The 23,148-nt window shown below is 40.5% G+C and overlaps 1 protein-coding gene across 1 annotated transcript; it reads right to left on the bottom strand.

The window, feature by feature from the left end:
• Positions 1-706: 706 nt before the first annotated feature.
• LOC110490461 (synaptotagmin-10) lies at positions 707-21,564 on the bottom strand. Its single transcript, XM_036944846.1, has 7 exons — positions 21,299-21,564; positions 19,105-19,510; positions 14,672-15,233; positions 9,898-10,018; positions 7,213-7,384; positions 6,165-6,294; positions 707-5,330 (listed from the first exon to the last, which is right to left on the bottom strand). Exons 1-7 carry the CDS (start codon positions 21,483-21,485, stop codon positions 5,259-5,261), a joined length of 1,650 nt encoding a protein of 549 aa, XP_036800741.1. The 5' UTR covers positions 21,486-21,564; the 3' UTR covers positions 707-5,258.
• Positions 21,565-23,148: the final 1,584 nt, after the last annotated feature.

The raw sequence follows: 23,148 nt of genomic DNA, 5'->3' as shown, positions 1-23,148 counted from the left end.
ACATCTCCTTTTTCCTGAAGTGTGCACTTGTTCACTACTTCCCACAAACCTAAAAGTATTGGATTGGTGGAGGAAGATATTATTGGGACACACAACAGAGCTGCAGAGATCCACTCTGCAGGGTTACATAATGGAGACATGTATTATAGGGGAATTGAAGTAATTATTCTTAAACTGGCACAAAAAAATGCACTCATCTTTCATACTGTAGCACAGGGGTATGAAACTCACACTACGAGGTCTGGAACCTGCTGGTTTTCTGTTCTACCTGATAATGAATTGCACCACCTGGTATGCCAATGAAAGGGGAACACTGAAAACAAGCAGTGGAACTGACTTTGAGGTCCAGACTTAAATTTAAGGGCTAAAGTGAATTCAGGGGGTAGCCCCGACCGGGACTCTAACCCGGGTCCAGCGACTGTCAAGCCAACACCTTAACTATTACACCAAGCTGTCCGAATCTATATGAGGTTGCCAAGTGTTTGGTTAAGGTCGCTACAGTACGTATCCATTGTTAGGTAATTCTTTCACCAAATTGCGTTTTCCGTAAGGGCAGTCTCACTATACCTATGGGACATTTTGTGCTTGGCAGAGTCATTTTCTAAAGGAGGCTACTGAGTGATTCATGCATCCACCACACAGTCAATCAAATACACCCACACATTTTTTAGCACGGAAAATGTCTGACAGCAATAATTCATAAGATTATGATCTGTTCTTTATTTATTTAAAATACATATGAAACAGATAAAGTAAAATTATATTTCAAATGTTTACTGCAAATTGTTACAAAAGTTATCACAAACTGTACATTTCATGACAAATAGTTACAATTGCTGTTCTTGTTAAATATACTATTGATGTTAGCATTATGCACACAATCTCAGCTAAAAAGCGCTAAATTCCTAAGCATGGAGTGTCCCGAAAAAGTAGAGGGTTGCCTTAGATATGCTTACAATATGACAAATCATTCCACAATTGATATGGAATGTGTATAAAGTCACCCAAAAACACAAGCTTGAGCTGTACAAATTATCACCAAACGATCCATATAAATACACAGTAACATTTGAACAAGTTTTCAACAACAAATGTTCTTAGAAGTAAACTTTAGATATATACAAGTATTCGCATTGTGAGGTCTATGTACAAATGTAAACGTAAAATATTAGCAATATAAAATACTATATTATATATTCATGAAACTTTGATCTTTGATATTCTTATACTACTTCAATATATTGACTCGCATGCTACAAGTACAAATACTTATGGTTTTTATATTGGGGCCAGCCTGGGAACAGAAGCATTATTATTTGAATGTGCAAAATAAATGAACAGTACACAGCCTTAGTATTTTCTATGTTCATATTAGTGATAGGTCATTCGCAAACTAGCGGCTCTTTTGAAAGGCTCTTTTTGGTGAACGTCAGGAACCTGAATCGCATTTGTGAAAGAGCCATTAATTTGCCTCCCTGATTTGTATACTGCTACTACTGCTTTATGAGCTGCAAACTATGATTATCTGCAGTAACAAATAGGTAGTGAGGACAAAGCCTTACTCTGGTCCACGCTCTATTCTCAATTTCATTTAGTTAGGAATTATTATTTTTTACTCACATTTCACAATCTGAGAAAACAGTGTGCAACTTTCTAGCCTTGACATTAGATTTGTACAAATATTTTTCATACATTTTTAAGCACTACTGAACGAAGAGCCATTTAGGAGCCAAATTAACAGCTCTTCAAGGTGAATGGAGACAAGAGATTCGGCTCACCGAAAAGACTCAGATATGCCCATCACTATTTCATATTATTACTCACATGTGCAACTGAAATTCATTCTAGTAATGTTTTCAGATTGAGTACTAAACTCGATATCATAAGGCTTTATTTCATAAGGCTTTCCATAAAGTGATTGCAGAAGACACAATTACAATTGGAATCTGGGGCTTGGCCATATGCATTTACAATGGACTGCTTGTAAAGAAAAATGTACTCAAATTAAACAAATCGAGAGCTTCGGACTATAATGTTCTATCTGCATTTTAGTCAAAATGTAGTTATTGACATAGCCTTGTTCTGTTCAATTCCTATATAGTACTCGAAATACCCCAATTCATGTTAAGTTCAAAAGAATTCAAGATCAAAATTGCTGATACCATTCAAACCAATGAGGGTTCAGAACTAAAACCAATTCTTAGAATCATCTTTTTGCAGATAGAACCTTATAGTGATTGATGGAAGTTTGTTTCCTTTGTCCCGTAACACTTTTTTTTGTCTCCACAACTAGAACAAATTACTCTTCTAAATATCCATATTAATTTGTCAGAGACAATTTTAATAATCTTTTTTTTTGTTGCTATTTGAAATCATATTTGGCACATGTGAAATACACATCAAAGACGATATTTTAAAGAAAAAAGGAAAGCCATTAGCTTTAACAAATAAATTACCTTGCTTCAAACACATCATAAATGAGTTTGATCTCATTGGCATGGTTTTACTTTTCTGGATTAATTAGTAGAATGCATTTCAGCAATCATAAAGATGTCTATCAATTCCAGTAACAGCTAAAACGTTGGGCAAAGTCTCAGAGAAAAATGACCTTGGACACTGAAATGTTCTTAAGAAGTGACGAGGTCAGACATGCTTTTCTGAGTGTATTGAGTCCTGGCGGAAGCAAATTACGTTGAGTGAGATTTAAATGCTTATAATCTTCAGTGTAGCAGCTGTGGGAACATGTTTGCAATTAAAATGTGTATCAATCAATAAGAAAACTTTTTGTTTATACAGTGCTTTCAGAAAGTATTTAAACCCTTTGACTAATTCCATTTTGTTGTGTTACAGCCTGAATTCAAAATGGATTTAAAAAATAGTACATTCACCCATCTACACACAATACCCCTTAATGACAAAGTGAAAACAGACATTTTTGCAAATTTACACCCAATCAATACAAAGATACATGCTTGAATGAAAACTCCACGCAAAAATCCGTTGGCCAGCAAGTAGGAGGGTTTTCAGCGGTCAAATTAAATGTATTCAACATGCGCAAGGGAACCATGCCTGCAAAGCTGGTTACGCACCTTCATAAGGGAAGTCTGAATACTAACTACTGAGATGTGCATAGGAAAGCTGTGTGTAAGAAAGAAAATTATGCCTAAATCGGAATCGGGTCCATGGAGACTTACCCAGAAAGACTCACCGATGTAAATTGCTGCCAAAGGTGATTCTAACATGTATTGATTGTGGTTAAATACTTATCTAATCAAGATAGTGTTTTACATTTCTTTTTTACGAATCTTATAATTTTTCTTCTACTTTGACATGAGTATTTCGTTAAGATCTTTGACAAAAAATGACAATTAAATCCATCTTAATTCTACTTTGTAACACAACAAATCAAGGGATGTGAATACATTCTGAAGGCACTGTAATTTTCAACATTTTGTTGCTTCAATGCTTGTCTCACTTTCATCTCCCACAAGAGTTGAAAACACCATGCTACATTGTGTGGCTACTGTTGCTCTAATCTCAGTTAATCCAGATTAAGTTCTTGGGGGAGACGTGTTAGTACAATTTCTAACGCGACTTGCGAAGTCTACACCCTCGTAAACGGAAACTCTATCTTTTCCCAATCCTGATACATCCAAAAAAAACAAGTACCTAAAGTACTCTGCTTGTTAGTCGACACATCCCATTGCCCCTAACAGATTTATGGTACCATTTATGTTACGTAGTCTGTCCACGGGAGAATACTGCTGCTCTTACCACGTATTGCACTCTCGTTGATCCTATGACAAGTGAATCTGCAACCCACTTGTGATATGGTAAGATATGCACCATGTTCTTTCAATAAATGGGATCAATTGGCATTCATTAGTGATGTGCCACTGGCAAACTACTGTATGCTCTGGGATTGGACATTCACCCAGCCCTTTGAGTTGATAGGTTATCTGTGTTCCCTGTGGCTACGCCCAGGGCACAGCTTGGCTTGTCTACTGTATGTCTATGTTGACATGTGGTCTTAGAATCAAGCCTAGCCCTTTAGTATCACATCATCCCAAATGAAAATGGCAACTCACTAAATAACTGTGAGAGGAGCAGAATGCCTTGGGCAAATGTATCAACCAGAAAGTGTTGAAGTATGTTACAAAGTTTAGTTCTCTTAATGCCCACTGGTAGTATTGTGGTAATAAATTGCTATTCAGGAAACAAATACAATACCATTGGAATGAGAGGATGAAATCTCCATTTTGCAAAGCTATTATCTGATATGATGCCTTTCGGACCCAAGTGCCTCTCACGATGTACAATGGAAATAAAACTCTTGAGAAGTAAAATCAATTGTTTTCACAGCTCTATACTGAATAGCTTGCACAGGACAGAAAACCGAATTCTGATAATTCAAACTGTTTACTCTGAGGAGTACACCATTGGTTGATTAATTCCATAGTACGAACCAAGATTAATTTTCCACTCCAGTCAAGCAATATAATACTGTAAATGGTATGTGATAAAGGTTACTGAAGCAATGATTCAATTAGAGAATTCATCATGGATAACACTATTCAAGACACAAACTTTGGAAATTTGTAAATTCACATTAAATGTAAAATGTTGTGATTCCACGAACAAGGCATTCTCATGTGTGGTCCATAACCGCATTTCAAAATCAGGCCATATTATAGAATGTTTTTAAAGGCCCAATGCAGTCATTTTTATATCACTATCAAATAATTTCCTTACTGTAATAGATTTCCATTAAAAATGATAAAATTGCTTTTTAGATAAAATACTATTTCTCAAGCAATAATTTTACAAGGACTGTCTGGGAGTGGTCTAAGTGGGGAGGGGAAACTGAAAACTAGCTGTTATTGGCAGAGAGGTTTGGAACTCTCTTTGTCATTGGTTCTATTAACCAAATTTATTGTATTTCCAACTAACAACTCTCAGGAATTGTGATCACACTTTTACAGTGTTAGTTTCATCAGCAGTTATACAATGATACAAAACAGAAAAATCCAATTTTGGCTGCACTGGGCCTTTAACTTAAAAGTAGGCTAACACTTCCTGCAAGACATGAATTCAGTGCCAATGTTGTTTGTGTCATAACTCTGTAATGTAGAGTCCTGATTGATGATGATTAAACACAACCTATAATGCTAATCGAACCTTGGCACTGGACATTTCTGAACACAGCTGTACACATCTAGTTAATCTGCTATCAGGTCATATGGTTCCATTCGTGTTTCCTATGGAGTTTGTGGAGGTTTGGGGGAAGGACAAGACCCCTGGCTCTCAAAGCTTGTCGCTCTTCCTGGCCACTGTGGACAAAACAGACAGTTAACAAGGGTTAGTTCAACAAGAGTTGGCTAGAACTCCAAAGCTGCTATTTGTTTGTGTTTTAATATCAATTTTCTAAAGTACCTGGATTCAAGAAAGCATTAACAATAGATTTGTATCCTACAGGTATTTTCAATTTAGAGGAGGACCATGTTCTTGTTTCTTTGTTCAAGCTAAATAGAATGACAAGGCTCTTTGTTTAATGCACAACCACAAGGTGAAGTCTTTCTCCTACGCAACCGATGGGTCTAAATTCAACTACTCATCTGTCAATAAGGATTTCTCCGGATAATAAAGATTGGAATGTTTCATGCATTTTTCAAGGATATCGTCTTGTGTTCATAGACGGTTTATAGATTGTGCTATTAAAACTCACATTCTCTACTACTCCTGAAGAGCAAGGAAAAGGGATGGCCCACCACTATAATATGTGGTCCCCAGTTATGGGAACACACCGTAAAAATCGAGCTAGTGACCCCATCCAACCATCCTGGGTGGATATCAGGGCACCAACTCTCCAATTACTTTAAATGCTTCTAGTTCAAACCAGCCCTTAAGTTTCCAGAATAAAATTGGTATTTGTTCTAGTACAGACAACATCCTTGCATCTTTGTCATGCTGCACTATTACACATCTCTGTTGAAATTGACAGGGTTATTTCCTCAAGCTCTATGATTGGCTGCAAGACCTCTGGCTTTATCTGCTCTCTCAGAAAACCAGAGTGATGCAGCGAAGCATTGTGGGAGCTCTGGAAAGTCCTGCAATTGACTTGTACCTCCTCTTACTTTGAGGGAAAAAAACGAACAGTCCTCTACCTCTCCCAGGGCATGCCAGTGAGTAATGGGCTTGCGTGGGTAGGCCAGCATCTCGTTCCAGTGGTACCTCCCCAGGCCCTCAGCATCTGGCCCAGTCCGACACACACCTATCACCTCGTTGTGGCCCACCCTGTGGGCATTATGCAAACACACACAAACATGCAAAATCTTGAGTGTAAAAAATATATATATATGACACCTAAAAGCTGAGTGCTAGTTTGATGAAATAATTCTAAACCTAGGTTTGGTTAATTACAGTGAATTATGTGGCTCCTGAGCATTCTGGTAAGTGGTCATGATTATATTGTATAGCGGCACTTGCAGGATTTGAGTGAAAAGTTCTGTTGATGAAGTTCACCTGAGTTCAAGTTCAACTCAAAGTTAAAACATTACTCATTCCACCTTCAATGTAAATGTTTTTAAAAAAACAAGTACTTGTTTGTTGACTATATACCAAACATTAAGAACACCTTAATATTGAGTTGCGCACCCCCCTCTCTTTTGCACTCAGAACAGCCTCAATTCGTTGAGGGCATGGACTCTATAAGGTGTCAAAAGCATTCCACAGGGATGCTGGACCATGTTCACTCCAATACATCTCACAGTTGTGTCAAGTTGGCTGGATGCCCTTTGGGTGGTGGACCATTCTTGAGACACACAGGAAACTGTTGAGTGTGAAAAAAACAGCAGCATTGCAGTTCTTAACACAAACCGGTGCGCCTGGCACCTACTACCATACCCTGTTCAAATGCACTTAAATCTTTCACCCTCTAAATGGCACACAGCCCTGTCTCAATTGTCTCAAGGCTTAACAATCCCTCTTGAACCTGTCTCCTCCCCTTCATCTACACTGATTGAAGTGGATTTAACAAGTGACATCAATAAGGGATCATAGCTTTCACCTGGATTCACCTGGTCAGTCTGTGATGGAAAGAGCAGGTGTTCTTAATGTTTTATATACTCAGTGCATGTGTGTACTGTACAAGCATGCTTATGACCACCACATGTGTTGAATTGTGGGTGTTGTATTTAGTGTGGTTTCACTCACCGGTCATAGTCCATCACCATGATGGACAGGCTGACCTGTTCCACGTTCTCTGGGGGGATGTCAAAGATGATGGCCTCGTTGTACACAGGGTTCAGTGTGCTTTTCTTGGTGGTAGTTTTCCGCTTCTTCAGCCTCCGTCCGTCACAGAGCAGGGAAACCTTTACATAGGGATCTGTGTGCCACAAATAGCATCTCCATGAAGTCAGTCGTGTAGATTGCAGGTAATGGCAACCAGTGGCGTGTATTCATGGATGCCAAGGGAAGGCAGGCTTCCCAAAATATTTGACCAATAAAAAATGCAAATATACAGTATCAATCATTTATCTTTCGTCTCTCTCGGTTTTTATCATTTTCCATCAATTCGCAAGTTGCTGAATCTCACTGAAGAAATCATCAGAGATAGGAAAACAGCACCCCTCTGTCTCAGTATGTGTAGCCCATGTATCTGATGCTGTCTGGACCAAAAGAGTATAACATGTGGCCGCCGTAGCATTTGATTGATGCCAGCAAGCAATTGGCCTCCCTTGATAACATTGAGCTCAACTGTGGGTTATCCTGGTGCAAAAAAACACCCCCCAAGGGAGGCCAGTTTAGATTTGGCTTCAAACCAATCAAATCACTTCTGAAGCAAAACGTTATTTTCAAGAAAAACTTGTCTGTTTCTGGTCTACTGGTGTTGATATCCTGCAGTAGCTAGCTTGCTAAATCGTCTCTTTCCTAAACCATGGATCGAGATGGGGATTTGGACTCTGTACAGGCCAATGATTATGAAGGCGATTCTGATCTAACTATAAATTAATGTTGTGCCACTGGCCTGAGACGATTGAAGTTCAATATGTAGCCTACTAGGCTCAGGTTAACTAGCTAGCTAACTTAGTTGGTTCATTGTTGCCAATGCTAAGAAGTTAGGCTACCTAGCTAGGCCTGCTAGCCTATGACAACAAAAATATAAAGTGTATTGTATGACAGAGCCATAGACCAATTTGCCAACATGAAAGAGAGGAGGATGGCATTGGAGTTAGGGTTGCATATTTTCTCTCTATTTTACAAATGTTCCATCCTTGGGATGGAAATCTCAGTAACCGGGTTCCTGCCATTCAACCCTAATTGGCGTTCAACTAGTCTACAAGTACGGTGAGTCAAAATGTTTTGTTTAACTTGCGTGCACATACACGTACACACACACAGACAGAAATCAATACCATGGACTGCCACATGATATTTAGCAACATTTATTGGACTAAAGTGTTTTTGAGATCTTTAAGTTTGTTTTCAGTATACTGAGCATATATAAATTGAGCCTTGTTGATTGGATGTTTAAATGTTTAAGTTGAAATGGTGCTGGAATAGCAGAAGCAGTGCTCCTGTTGTCTTTGTGCTGACCTGTGGTAACTGTGGTTCTAAAAATCAGTAGTTGTTCATAACTGTCAAAAAAAAATGTTATTGCTTGATCCATGCTGCAGGTGATATCATTGTTTTATTACATTAAATATTTGCTTTGTGGACTTCACCAGACAGATGTTGTTCTCCTGTTTTATGATCAAACTAATGTATGTGTAGTTGAATTTATTCCGCCACTGTGTGACACTTGTCTTTTTGCTGTCGCGGCCTAATTATATATCATGGTGGTGTATGAACACATGGGTTATAGAGCAAACAACGCAATTATCACAACATAGGTTGTAATATGGCTTTTTTACAGGCTTGGCTTGCTCAGTGATTTTACCCACACACAGCTACTGATGGCTACATTCAATTATTCAGTTTGGCTAAATCCAGTGATCTTTTTTTGACAAGGTAAGTCAAAATGTATCTTCTATTACAATTTCACCACAAACAGTGAAAACACATGAAAGAAGTATCTCCCTGACTACTCTTATCTAAGGTACAGCATATTGCCTGACGTAATTATGTTTTTTGATTCTTTGCTTGCTCTTTTAGAGCTTAACAGTTTATTATATATATTTGTTTTGTTATTATTTTTTTTACATTTATTGAATATCCAAAACATACAATATACTTGCAGTGAAGCCACTCAACAACTACACCACACCAGTCATCCAACAGACTCCCATTCAGAGTGACACACAGAGGCATCCAGGGTCAACGCACTGCTCAAGGGCACGTCGACAGATCTCCCACAGTGGCAAAAAAAAAAAACGGGGACGCGAATCCTCCGAGACCCCTCCTACAGTACCCCCCCCCCCCACAGAAAAAAATTATAATTAAATAATTAAACATTTAATTAATTCCATTCCCCACCCCCAAGAAGCCCCCAATGCACAAACAACCAAGAAAATGAACTCATGAGAAAAAAATCAGAAAACAACAATGGACATCAAGGACAACTAAAATCATAACAGCAAGGCCAACTGTATATGTTTGAGTGCTTGTCTGGCACTGTTTACATATGTGTATCCCCATGTATGTGTGTTTTTGAATGAGAGTGTGTGTATATGCATGTGTACAAACACATGCACAGCATCAGCCGCAGGCAAAACGGCATTAACTGTAAAAACTCTGCCCCTCAGTGTCATTCAAACTGACTTTATTATGTTTTATTTTGACTTTATTTTGTATACTTTATCCTTCACCATCATTTACAGTTGTCCCTCATTGTTATTCAGAGAACCATCATGTTTTAAGGCCCAGCCTAAATGCCTGTCAGTTTTGTATTGTTGTTACCTGAGGAGCCAGTGATGTCCATGGCTTTGAGGTTCCGGCACTTGATGACGGTCAGGGTCATCCGTCCTGCTGTGGGCAGGTAGCATAGAGAGTACATGATCTCCCCCAGATCCACACTCTCCTGGAGAAAGACAAGGGGAACACTGCATCAAGGAAAGGGCACTGTTGCTGTAGAATAACTCTTTTAGGAAAGCAATTAGCGCAAATTGATTTAAACAAAGTATGAACACCCAGAGGTGTCCTCAAAACTGAGAGAGAACATTATAACTAGAACTAGAAACTAGAACAAATCCAATCGTAAACATTACCAACAGAGGGAATGTGTATTCAAAATGGTCGCCCTCTGCTAGTGATTCGCAGGATGTGCAAAGATACAAGTAAAATGAGGATTGTGATTGGTCACATTAAGGGTTTTAAAGCGCTACCACTTCTAAATATTTTGCTGTGCTAATTTTAATTTGGGAGCACCAGTGCTCCTAGAAAATAATCTGACAGATAAATTGTTGTAATGATTAGGCTTCGCTGCTTCCGAGTGTCCTAGAGGTTTGTGACCGTGTTGATTGCATCATTACTCCAGAGAAAACTGCTTGTCTCTAGCCCAAACCGTTTAAAAGTTGTGACCCGTATTACCGATGCTACATTTTGTTCCTTCTATTGCGCTTTGGCGATGCAGCTCCACTGGCGGGCCGCATTTGGTATTCATTAACGATGCTCAGACGTTGCATGCATCAACCAATGGTTGCGTGTCACGTCGCCGAATGTTCCGTCGGGCACCAGATTATTATAACATAATGATGTGGTAAACTGTTACGTAAAATACCTATCCAGGCGTTGAATGGTCTGGCATGCGTCGGCAACACCTGGGCAGATGAACGCACCCCATGTTGTGGTCCGTTCTTAAACTACTCACAGGCCGTTAACACCGTGTTCAGTAATGTTACCTCATTAGTTAGCTAGCTAACAACCTGGTATTATTGTACCAGTGTATCCAAACATTTGGGGACACAGAAAGAATGGAAAGGGGTTTGCTTCTTCAGGAGATCAATGATCATAGCAATAAATGACAGATATGCATCACTGAAAGTCACTGACATTAAAGAGCATCTCCATAGGAAAAAGTGTTTTTTACACAATGTAGAAACCTAATATTCTACAAATTACTTGTATTTGTATCAACATTTTAGCCTTTATCATAAAGAAATGTATTTCCATAGTTACATATTAGTTTGTAGGGTACAATATGTGCTTCAAAAGTAGTTTGAATTCAAATCGGCTCACTAAAGGCTGTGACTCAATCAATTTTAAAATCATATTTTCTGGTACTCTAAATGTTAATGTGATGCTCCTAACTTTTTAAGATGCAAGGACCAACATTTTTATTTATTTATTTAGAACCCTGGTTACATTGCCTCTATGACAATGTCTCTGTATAAAATGGACAATAACTTTAAAACTAACAAAGATCCCACTCTGGAACTTTGGTATATCCATAGAGCATATAGAAACATTTGCCAAATTAATAGTTTGTTTGTATTTTTCAATATTCATAAATGTATGTAAATTATTATTATTGTTAATATACAATATATACAAAATACTACTCATATTACAGAGAAAGTTGTAAAGCTTAATATGACACCAATTTGAGCTGTGTAGCACCTACAGATGAAACTCTATGGAGTCTTAAAGGAGGCCTGGGTAAGGCAAAAATGTCACAAATGTTCAAACTTCAATTACTTATTTCTCATTTATGCTTTAGGATACTACAAAGGACCAATTCTATGGATTACATTTCGTGAAAATCCCCAAAGTCGTGGTCTTTTTTTTTGGCTCTAGTGTCATGAGGAATCACCTCAAAACAATGTGTTTATGGATCAGTTTAGACTGGAGCACTACTGTAGTCTGAGCAAACAGCATCAGATGGACTGACTTGAAAGAGAAGAACATGAAGAAGAACATGTGGTGTGCTTGTATTAATACCTAATCGGAGTTAATAAAAAGCACTCCAGAGATAAAATTTGATTGGCCAACCAGAGAACACAGAGGACTGACTGGGAGGCATCTCACTAGAGCACTGATTTTTGTTTAGTGTGTTTACATACACTCTTAGAAAAACGGGTTCCAAAAGGGTTCTTTGGATGGCCCCATAGGAGAGCCCTTATTGGTTCCTGGTCGAACCCTTTTTGGTTCTCGGTAAAACTCTGTGGGGTCCAATGTAAAACTCTCCGGGGAAAGGGTTCTACATATAACCCAATAGGGTTCTACCTGGTACAAAAATGCTTCTTCAAAGTGTTCTCCTATGGGGACACTATGGGGACACCTATGGGGACACCAAATAAATATAGATAGATAGATAGGTAGATAGCACCTTTTTTCCAAGATTGTAGTTAGAAATAGATCTGTGTGTTCTCACAGAATGTCACCATATAAAAATAGACTTAGAATAAGGGTTGCATAAGAGTTGCTCTCCATGGACAGAATCTTTACTTGAGATACGTTGATGCAGTCTTCCAGTGTCATCAATGTATTGACATGCAGGAGTTTCACAATAAAAATATAACAGAGGATGAAACAGAGGATGCCTTCCCAGCCCTAGAAGTTCTGAACATCAAAACAGTGTCAATACCCCCCCAGACCTCCATCCATGGTGTGTTCCAAAGCACCACCCCCACCCACCTAACCATTGTGAGCTCCGACTAACTCTGTGTCCCGTACTTTCAATCTCAGCACAGACACCCACACAAACAGCTGCAAGGCGGGAAAAACTCTACGTCTCAAACCGTGACCCTCATAGGCAGGTCATAGGTTGTTTTAGGCATTGACACCCCTCCCATTTCTCTGCCTGGTTTCTACCCATGCAATTGACACAAAGGGTCACATGCATAAAAATACATCAATCTAGCCAAGGGAAATAGGTTTTGAAATACAATACATAATAATCTTCAGCTGAATGTGAGGCATGGCTAGGGCATATTAATGTCATTTGTTGTGACAAATTACTTTGTGCAATTTTGCTTCCACATTAAATTGAAAATTGCTTGAAGTGTAAATACACAGAGGGTTTTTCAAATTAGGCTAACCTCTGATTTTCCTGTGTTTTTTCTGTTCATATGTAGTTGCATGCATTTTTTTTTTTGAGAATTCAAGGAAGTAGGTAACACAAAGTACACACTACTTTGGTACACCAGAGCACGACATGATCAATGTATTGTTGTCAGACAGTGACGAGTAAAGTCACCGTAAATGGTCATCTCCAAATACATTGCATAAAGGAAGACACTTTTAAAAGGACTCTCGTTAATGTAAATTAAAAAAGGTGGAATGAAACACTGTCAAAATAAAATGTATGGCAAACTGCATTTGCTATGAGTCATTATCCATTCAAACATCCTTATCCTCATTCCCCTCTGTTGGACGGCAGTTCAGGCAACGTAATTGCCCAGAGACATAAACTAAATCAACACAGGAAGGTGAGATAAAATGATCCCAAGATAGACATAAATAACAATCAAACACCAGACAAAATATATGTCTAACCATTAACAACAACGTAGGGAGATATTTGAATATTTACAATAATTGTTAAATTTTTCTTCTGTTGTAGGCAATCTTGAAAAAAGTCTCACATTATATTCAATAGCCCAGCTCAATTGTAGCTTTCATAATCAACACTATCAACCACAGTCAAAGTAGCAGTAAACTTGATGTCTCTATGGATGCTCAAGCTTTTGAAAGTGTAATTTCCTCGCAGCACACAGTAAACATTATGTAACACTTACAAACTTCCTGGAGACAGACTACACATTGAGGTAAACACCATGGCTGTTGACATGGGATAACTGCATCAATGTCCAGCCAATCCCCCTCCAATGGCTTAAAACCCAGACTTCTTTAAACTCACCTAAACCTGCCTATATAATGTGAAAGAAACTGGTGTAACTTTGTTGGCCAGAGTCAAATAGTACCTGTAGAGGTTAGGGCTCAATTGTGCTCTTGATGATTAATCTGAAATACACAGTGCACTTTCTTTCAAGTTGATCCACTCTTGTTCTGTTTTCCACAGTACACCGTTCAGAGATCAACTGATTAATTAACCATTAATCTATCTCCATGACCTTCAGACACAATAAATACCACCAAAACAATAATATTCATAAACAGAAGCTGTTGAGTAAACAAACTGTGATAACGCTACCGAGGAGTAAGAAGTGTGTGGGCTCAGATAAAACTGCACTATCATACCCAAGTATGTCAGTGAAGGGATAAAGGTGAAGAACAAAGGAGAATTGTGCCCGTGGCTATATTTAAGTCTACAGTGTGTACTTCAGTTTTCGGAGGTGTTGTGTGGGTGCTTGGATTCTAAATTCACTGCTCCTGGCAATGAGGTTATACAACACATGCAATTTACCAGTCATGTAATACAGTGCGGATGATTCCAGGACTTAAAACCTTATCCAATCAAATAATGCACAGAGACTTAAAAATGTCAAGTGTTTCCTTAAATAAGTCAGATTATGTGCAGTGCACGACCCCATCAGAAACTATGCAAATGTTAACTACGGCAGACTGACCACAGCTCCACCCTGAAATCTACTCCACCATCATTGACATTGACATTTTGAGTCATTTAGCGGACGCTCTTATCCAGAGCGACTTACAGTTACGACCTACAGAGCCATCAGTTGTTGAGATCACTGATCCAATGATCTCCACACATACCGATATCCTCCATGTACTACACCTATCTCAACTAGCTGAGGCCCAGCCCACTCACCGTGGTCGCAGCGTGAATGTCCTTCCACACCACTGCCTCCCTCGAGAGGTCGGAGAGCTCAAAGAGGTTGTCCACCACCACCTCGCCGATCATGTCGTGGCTGGTGAAGCGGTCAAAGTCGTAGACACTGAAGTGCAGTTTGCGGTTGCACAGCTGATCGTACTCCACGGGGAAGCAGAAGGCCTCGTCGAACGTGGGGTTGAGCGTCTTGCGGTGGACACGCGTCTGGAACTTCTTCTGTCTCTCTGGCAGCAGGTAGATCTTGACGTAAGGGTCGGAGGTGCCAGTGAAGTCCTTGGCCGGCAGTTCCAGGGCCTTGAGGATCGTGACCACCAGCGCCTGTTCCTCGTAGTCGTAGAGCAGGGAGAAGCTCAGCTTACCGCACGTCTCCACCGGCTCCTGGGTCCCGTCCTCGGAGTCCACAGACTTCTGCTTGTAGAGCTCGGGCTTGATGCGGCCGATGCTTACGGTGGACGACTGGCGGATGGGGAGCGTGTCCATGCTGAAGTCCACACTCGTCACGTTCATCTGGCGAGGCAGATGGCGGCGGAATGAATTGTGCCTGTTGAAAAAGGAGATCAGTCATCTACGGTTCCTGGTACCTTTCAATACGCAGGTTTCCATTGACCCAGGGTTATAAGACAAAAGCAATGTCGCAACAATAACAAAACATTGAGACGTGTAATGGAAACGGCAGCTATAGGTGAAATGTACTGAAGATTGACAACATTTTTATCTGTTTGACAGGGGTGGCAGCCATTATTTTTTCTTGTTGCTGAAACTAGTTTACTTCATTGGTGTTTTTACAATTCCTTGCTTCTTCTTGTAGTTCTAGTATTACTGTTGGTAGGAAAATGTTTGTTGAGATAATTTTTTGCACTTTAATGTTGTTAATCCATTCTCTCAGCATTAACGAGAAAGATGTTACTGGCTTTCAAGTTTTTATTTTACCTTTATTTTACTAGGCAAGTCAGTTAAGAACAAATTCTTATTTTCAATGGCGGCCTAGGAACAGTGGGTTAACTGCCTGTTCAGGGGTAGAGTGACAGATTTGTACCTTGCCAGCTCAGGGATGTGAACGCTCTAACCACTAGGCTACCCTGCCGCCCCAGCAGTAGTGATGTAGTTACTTTATGATTGAACTCTTATGAAGCTCAGAAGCTACGTGACTGAGTGAGTTGTTTTTCACAGGACTTCTTTTGGAAAATAACATTACCTGGGATACCTTGAGCCCAGGTCCATCTACTGATAATGACTTACATACTTTGAGCAAACCACTGTTCTGTACTTCTCCCGGTTGTCACCTAGCAACTGATAACCCCCCCCCCCCCCCCCCCCACCCCCCCCTACTGACGCCAATAAGAAGATCACATTAATCCGCCACGGTTAGTATTGGTACAAATTTTCAAATCTAACCCTAACACATATGGGATATGAAAAAAACCATCACATTATATTCAAACCTCATATGTAGAGGTGCCTTGCATGTTCTAGCAAATGTTCTGGGACATAATAAGACACAATGTTCTTTGTGAAGGATACTTCGGGAGTCCTATTATTTCAGACAAGGGACATCAATTTACAACCTCCCATGATTCAGTTACAGCTGATTCAGATACAGTTGTTAGAACATTCAGAGAACGGCATCCAAGAGGATGAATAGTATACACTGGAAGAGTTGATAATGGAGGAGGCTGGCGGATTTCATCCACATTTGCCCACATATTCCTCCCTGTTGTGTCAGCCCTGACCCAGAATCAGTTTTTGCAGGCCTGCCATCCCAACTCCAGTAAAGACATTCTCTCTTTCTCTACCTCTCCCTACATACACTTCTTCTCCAGAGCCACATTCATTATTTTCTTCCATAAGATAACAATTTTTCTGTCCTCCACTTTCTCAATCTTATAGGATCAGGGATGGGCTCTCAGTCTCAATACTCACATTGAACCTGTGTGCTCAGTTGGTAGAGCATGGCACTTGCAATGCCAGGGTTGTGGGTTTGATTCCCATGGGTGACTAGTATGAGGAAAAGTACAAGAATTCACTACTTTCACATTCACTACTTTAAGTTACTCTGGATAAGAGCATCTGCTAAATGTAAAAATAAAAAAAATGTAACTAGGCAAGTCAATTAAGAACAAATTCTTATTTACAACCAAGGCCAATACCAGCCAAACTTTAGTAACACCCTATGGGACTCCCAATCATGGCCAGTTGTGATATAGCCTGGAATTGAACCAGGGTCTGTAGTGACACCTCTAGCACTGAGATGAAGTGCCCTAGACCGCTGTGCCACTCAGGAGCCCACCAAAATATGGTACTTCTCGCAGGTGTCAGAGATCTCTGTTTCCACCCGTAAAAAAAGTGACCAATGAAAATGTCAAAATCTTAATCTCTCGCAGGGAGGTAAATCGTACAGTAATAAAACAGCATGACAAATCCCCAGTCTCATACCACCTGGCGCTGTTTATGGATGTAACATATGATGAGGTGATGTATTGATATATACTGCTCTGTAGCATTTTATCAGAGATTGGTGGAGGAATGTCTGAAAATCACAATTTGAGTAGACCAGTACATTCTGAACAAGACTCTCTTTCTCTCTGACTTTGCCCTTGCCCTTGGACATTGCCTCTGTTTAGAATGTGTCTGCACAATGCATGAGCAGTGAATACTGATGTAGCTGTCGGAGAGGATCGATGTTAACAGAATGTATCTGTTGCTCTTCTCCATGGTAATCACCCGCTCTGCAAGTCACATGGTTGCAAAGCCTCATAGTTTTGCCCTGAAGGCCAGAGTGACACCAAGCGTCTCCTCCCACCTCGTCTCGCATGAATACATTATCCACGTCTCCTAAAATTGATGCATTCATGCAGTGTATCATCATCTAATTATTCCTAATTACTTGGATGTACTATAGATGCAGTCCTTACTTGTGTCGTGATTGTGATGATTTGTATTGAAAATTATAGATTCGTGCTTCAGATTCAGCCGGACTGGTACATGTATATTTAGATATTTGTAGCCCTTTCCTGCAGTCAAATGACCTAGTGGCCTTATGGGTGGAATATTATTCATATTTTTAATAATTTCCTAATTAATAATTCATGTCAAAAAAATGAAACAGCTGAAAATCTGGTGTTTCCATGTCAAACAGTTTTGTTATATTTCAGTCTTATATGATGTATATAAAGTGTAATATTAGGATTCAAACTCAAAACTGAATGCATTTCAACTCTATATCTGACATGGTACAGGTGTCTTCTTTTTTAAAAGTCCATAACCATGTGTGTGAGGTCTATACTTTTGTTTCAAGTTAGAGTTGTATAAGACTACCAAAAAACACTCTCTGTGTCCCTGATTTAGCCCACTGCAGTAAAAGGTTTTTAAGTGTCTTACTCTGAGAGCACTGGGAAACATACTTTCAAGAGATAAACAGAAACATGATGATAAACCTGCCATTAACTTTACTGATCATACTTTTCAATCATATACAACAAGTCCTCTCCTTCTTTGAATCTTTCCTTATGTTCTTTTTTTCCCCTAGATGAAAAGCTTGCAAGAGCATCTGAGGGAGATTCAACTCAAAAAGTGATGAGACACTATTTAATTAGCCCTTTCTGCCCTCTTCGTCAGTGTGTAATTCATGAAAAGCGCCAGGCTCTATAAATTGCATCAACGTTCCTAATGACAAACTAAAGCAAGTGCCAATAATGGCTTCCTGCAGAAGATGGAGTGCAGCTGCTCAGTGGGTCTCAGTCGGACGAGCGCCTCGCAGCACGTCAGTTCTCAACCTGCGGCGGCGCTAATTACAGACGCGCTCGTTTAAACAGCCCCCGAAAACAAAGAGAAGAGCAGCTGATTGTTTCATTACCGGGGTCGCTTACCGCTGTTGCCATGGCAGCGTGACTCACGCCCGCCCAACACAAGATGTGACCTGGGGTGATTACAGGGTTTCTGTGTGTGTGAGGAGCAAGGGGGCGTGCTGTCGCCCTGTTGACAAGCACCATGGGAGATGTTCCTTCAGGTCATCAGTTTAAGGTCATTCGTCACAAATTCTCCTGAACTGTCTTATTGATATTTGTCATGGCTATACTTGATGTGTAAGGTTCAAGTGTTATCATTTGTCACTTGATGTCACTTGTTTGAAAGCATCATGTTCATAACCTTCACTCACAGGAGGTTGGTGGCACCTTAATTGGGGAGGACGGGCCCGCGGTAATGGCTGGAGCGATTAGTATGAGCCATCCTCCCCTGAGCAGCCTCCGCTGCCTTTGCTATATGTGTGCACAGCTCTGTGCATGCATATGACATAACATAACACAGAAATCCTTGGAACCAGTGCCACCAAAAATGTATACCAACAGAATGTTGAGACCTAGTGACAGGAAAGTGACTGGGACACTACTCTGGGAGAGGTCCAATAATGTTACCTGGAGGACGAGGTGGGGTCGGTGGTCTGCCTCTGAATCTTGGCCTGCTGGCCCAGCCTCTCCCTGAGAGCCGTCTGCACCTCAGCAGGGATGTCCGGGGATGTCTGGCTGATCTTCATGGCTGCCTCTAGCAGCTTCACGGAGCTGCAACGCCCGTTCACCTTCACCACTGGCACAGGCTTCTTCTCCTCCTCCATTGGTGCCACCTTTTGGAGGGGTGTGACGGGCTGGGGGGGCGGTGGAGGGGCCTCGGGGAGCCCGACCCGGGGGCCATTGTCGACGTGGGACAAGAGGGCCTTGCTCCTCCAGATGGGCCAGCACAGCTTCCAAAAGACAAAGAGAGAGACTACCAACAGGGCGAGTCCACAGAAACCCACGACCACAGCAAGGAGACTGATAGAGATGTCTACGAGCGACCACAGGGATCAACAGTGACAGATAGAAAGAGTGACAGAGGGAGAGAGAGGACGGGCAAGCGATGGTCGGAGCATGATAGACAAACATGCAAGAGAAAAAAAGAGAAGAGAGAAAGCAAGCTGTAAAAGAGGAGGATGCAAATGCCCTCGTTTGGTAAAGATCAGAGGAAGTTAGAAAGTCATACAGCGTCATTCCAAGACATTCACATGGACAGGACAGATACATTGCTCTTCATGGCCATATTTGATCAAGTTGACAATTCAACTTTCGGAAACCACATTACCCCTCCTCTGCAACTATATACAAACCAAGATTTACCACAGGCTGTTACAAAATGCATTATGCATTCCATTGTGTGCATGTTACACAATTGTATGGTTTCTTATAAATAAAGTTGGACAGTATACGCCTGTGTGTGGATTGCAATGTGCAGGAGATATGTCCTTTCTCACTGATAGCACTGCATGATGTCATGTTCTTTGCTGTGTTCTGTCTCCGTGTTATTCCCTCTCCTGTTGCTCATTCACTCTCACAAGGACACTGATGCTTTGTGGTGCACCATCTCAAAGCCATATGAAAACAAGAATCCAGATCTACAGGCAATAATCAGTCCCACTTTATATGAAGTGGCACTAAAATCGTCTATTTATTTTTCAGACTAATAACTTTAACAGGTATGCTAGACTGCTGAGATGTACAATTCATTTAAGTTGGTTTGCAAATGTAAGTGTAGTTATGGAAATGACACAAGCAGGTAGGCCTAGGCAGTTATCACTTCAAGTAATATAATACATTGTGTAACTGTGTTGTAATTATCACGGATTTAACTCCATTTAGTTTAGAAGAGCAAAAAAATACTGCAATAAATGCAATCAGACTGACCGACCAATTCAATTTCCATCTGTTAGGCTTTACGCAAAATCAGAGACGTTATTGCACCAGTAACAATGCTGCTACAGTCTTATGCAACTCACATCAACCCCGAGGGAATAATGACATGCTGTTAAGAAACTCTACAAAAAAATACATATGTAGAATGTAGAACTGTTTCAACATCTTATCCAAGCATTACCATAAAATTAAAAAGGCACTGATGAGTTGGCTACAATATAACTTTCACCAAATCAATGAGAGAGACATTATCAACCAAATAAATGGGTTTATTTGACAGAAGGGGATCTATGTTTAGAACACGAACTGGTAGCCAACAGTATGACTAATTTCAGACATGCCGGTCAGTTGGCGCATGGTGGAGTCAATGAATGCAAGATCACTGAGAACACATCTCCTCGTTCAACAAGCTATCGGTCTCACACAATCAGACTATCACACCATCAGATTGCACACGCCAGAACCAAGCACAATGACATGGGAAAACGAGCATACACTGATGCTGCAACAGGTGTAGTCTTTTCCCTTTGCAGACACAGATGTTTCACCTGTTGAGCGTAGCTCAAAGCGACATGAGGACACAGCACAACCTCTCCATGATTATTTAACATTCTAAACATGTTTTCCCCCCTACAAGTTACGCTAGTCCTATACTTAAATCGCGCATATTACATGATTATATTGCAGTGCTTCAAGGGGAAAGTTGAGACAGCTGAAGTTTAACTTAACACGCATTTTACTGTTCAACTCATCATTCTCACACTACCTTGTGCAGCAGGTTGACGCCAGAGAAACCAAACCATGACACAATAGAGGGATGCAAGCTTTAAGGAGAGGGTCAGGAAGAAGAAGTTGCTTTTGACCTATTTACCTGCGCTCCCTTTACCTGGTATGTTGCTCTCCAAGGGAAATATAGCCGAGCATTTCTCCCCATCTACATGCCCCGCTAGACAGAGCTCCGTAACGATCTGAAGGGCCCTTTGGCACAAGCTGATGTTGTCCTCCGTTCGGACACTCATGTCTCTCCTGTTAAGCCATTGCACGCTGGAGGAGCCGGGAGGGCGGTGATTCATTTAGCCACCTTGCGCGCCGCTGAGTGCAGCCTCTTCGCGCCAAAGATCAGAGCGCACGAGGCGTCCACATCCATATCCACTGCGCAATGCCGGGACTGACTTCCAGCGCGCTTCTTGTGTTTGAACAAAAGATTCTTCAGCACTTAGCGTCCACCAGCCACTGTCCAATAGGAATGAAGCACCGGTTAAGCAAGACTCTAGTGTTGGAGTTATACACTATTGCGCTATTTGATCTCATTAGATTTGGACTAATACCAGTGAAGCTTGACATTACTTCTGTGAATACCCACAAGTTCAATCAGAAGCCTGAATAGTCTTCCAAATATTGTTCCTGTGCCTAAGGTTTACTATAATGACATCTACAAATACTATTTTAAATTATAAACCTTGGTTGAATAACAAAGATTAGGCTCCTCAACCTACATTATACTAGTCTTTTTTTGAGAGGACAAATATTCCTTTCAGAAACACATGTTAATATCAACCCAACACCAGAATCTTAATTAGCCAACTGAATTACCAAGAGAGCCCACAGATATTGAAAGGGCAAAGTAAGAACAGTATCAACGAACTAGTCACAGGGGACAACAAATTGAAATCCAATATGCTAGTACCAGTACAGTTCAACATTGTAAATATGTGAATTACATATGCAACAATGCAATCAGTTTCACAGCCACAGAGCCATGAAAAGGTTGTTTATTTCATGAATATTATTATATTTTAGGAACATGCATGGGGCAGTTTTCACTTATTAATGAATTCATGCAATTGCTAAAGTAGGATCCTTTACCAAGAATCCACAATGCAACACAATGACAGCTCATGACCAGAAGGAGGTAAGGTGCCACTCAGGCAACGGCAGAGGCAGACAGTCTCCTAGACAACAGGACATTAATAATGAGCAGCCTCATTGGGAAAAATTAACTTCCTCTATCCGTGTTTGCTGATTGTTGAGAGCTATGGTGTATGGGCAGAACTGGTCCCACATTGTTAATGCATCTCTCTTTCTCACACACACTCACACAAACACACTGTCTCTATCAGTCTTGATAGGCAAAGTGGCAAATATTTAAATATGGGTGATAAGGCAACTGTCAGGCACTAAGGGCATGAATACTAATAGTGTAATCTAATATATTTTTTACTAGCAGTCATATTTATCACTGGTTTGCCAACTAAGTGGGTAGACAGAGAGGGTACCATTCTCTGACAGATTTTAACTGGAACATTCTCTGAACATGTCCTTGATTGTGCCCAAAGGGTTGTGTAATGACAACACTGATTTCTATTTGTGAGACTATTTAGTTTGTTTGTCTCGTTCTTATGTCTTTCTCTGTATGGTCTGTCCCACTGATAGCTGCATCCACCACAACGTCCACTGTGGCCATATTCTACAGCCACATTTACATTCTACTGGCATATATACGTTTCAAACAGCTATATTCTTTAAAGACGTCCTCCAGTGATTTTTTAACTATTACTGTTGAAAAGTTTTATCCCAAGTATAAATACAGTAAAGTACACACACTGAAGTTTTTTAAATGAAAAGGTAGGCGGGCAGGGCATTCAGGGATCTGGTTTGATGGGAATCCGTGATGTCATCAGCCTTCCCCCTTGATTGAGTAACTATAGAGGACAAAAGAGGAAAGGCCCACCCCCC

Source organism: Oncorhynchus mykiss, chromosome 15, assembly GCF_013265735.2.
Source record: "Oncorhynchus mykiss isolate Arlee chromosome 15, USDA_OmykA_1.1, whole genome shotgun sequence".
Classification (NCBI taxonomy): domain Eukaryota; kingdom Metazoa; phylum Chordata; class Actinopteri; order Salmoniformes; family Salmonidae; genus Oncorhynchus; species Oncorhynchus mykiss.
Note: the sequence above shows the minus strand (reverse complement) of the source record. Positions and strands in the feature narration are given on the sequence as shown.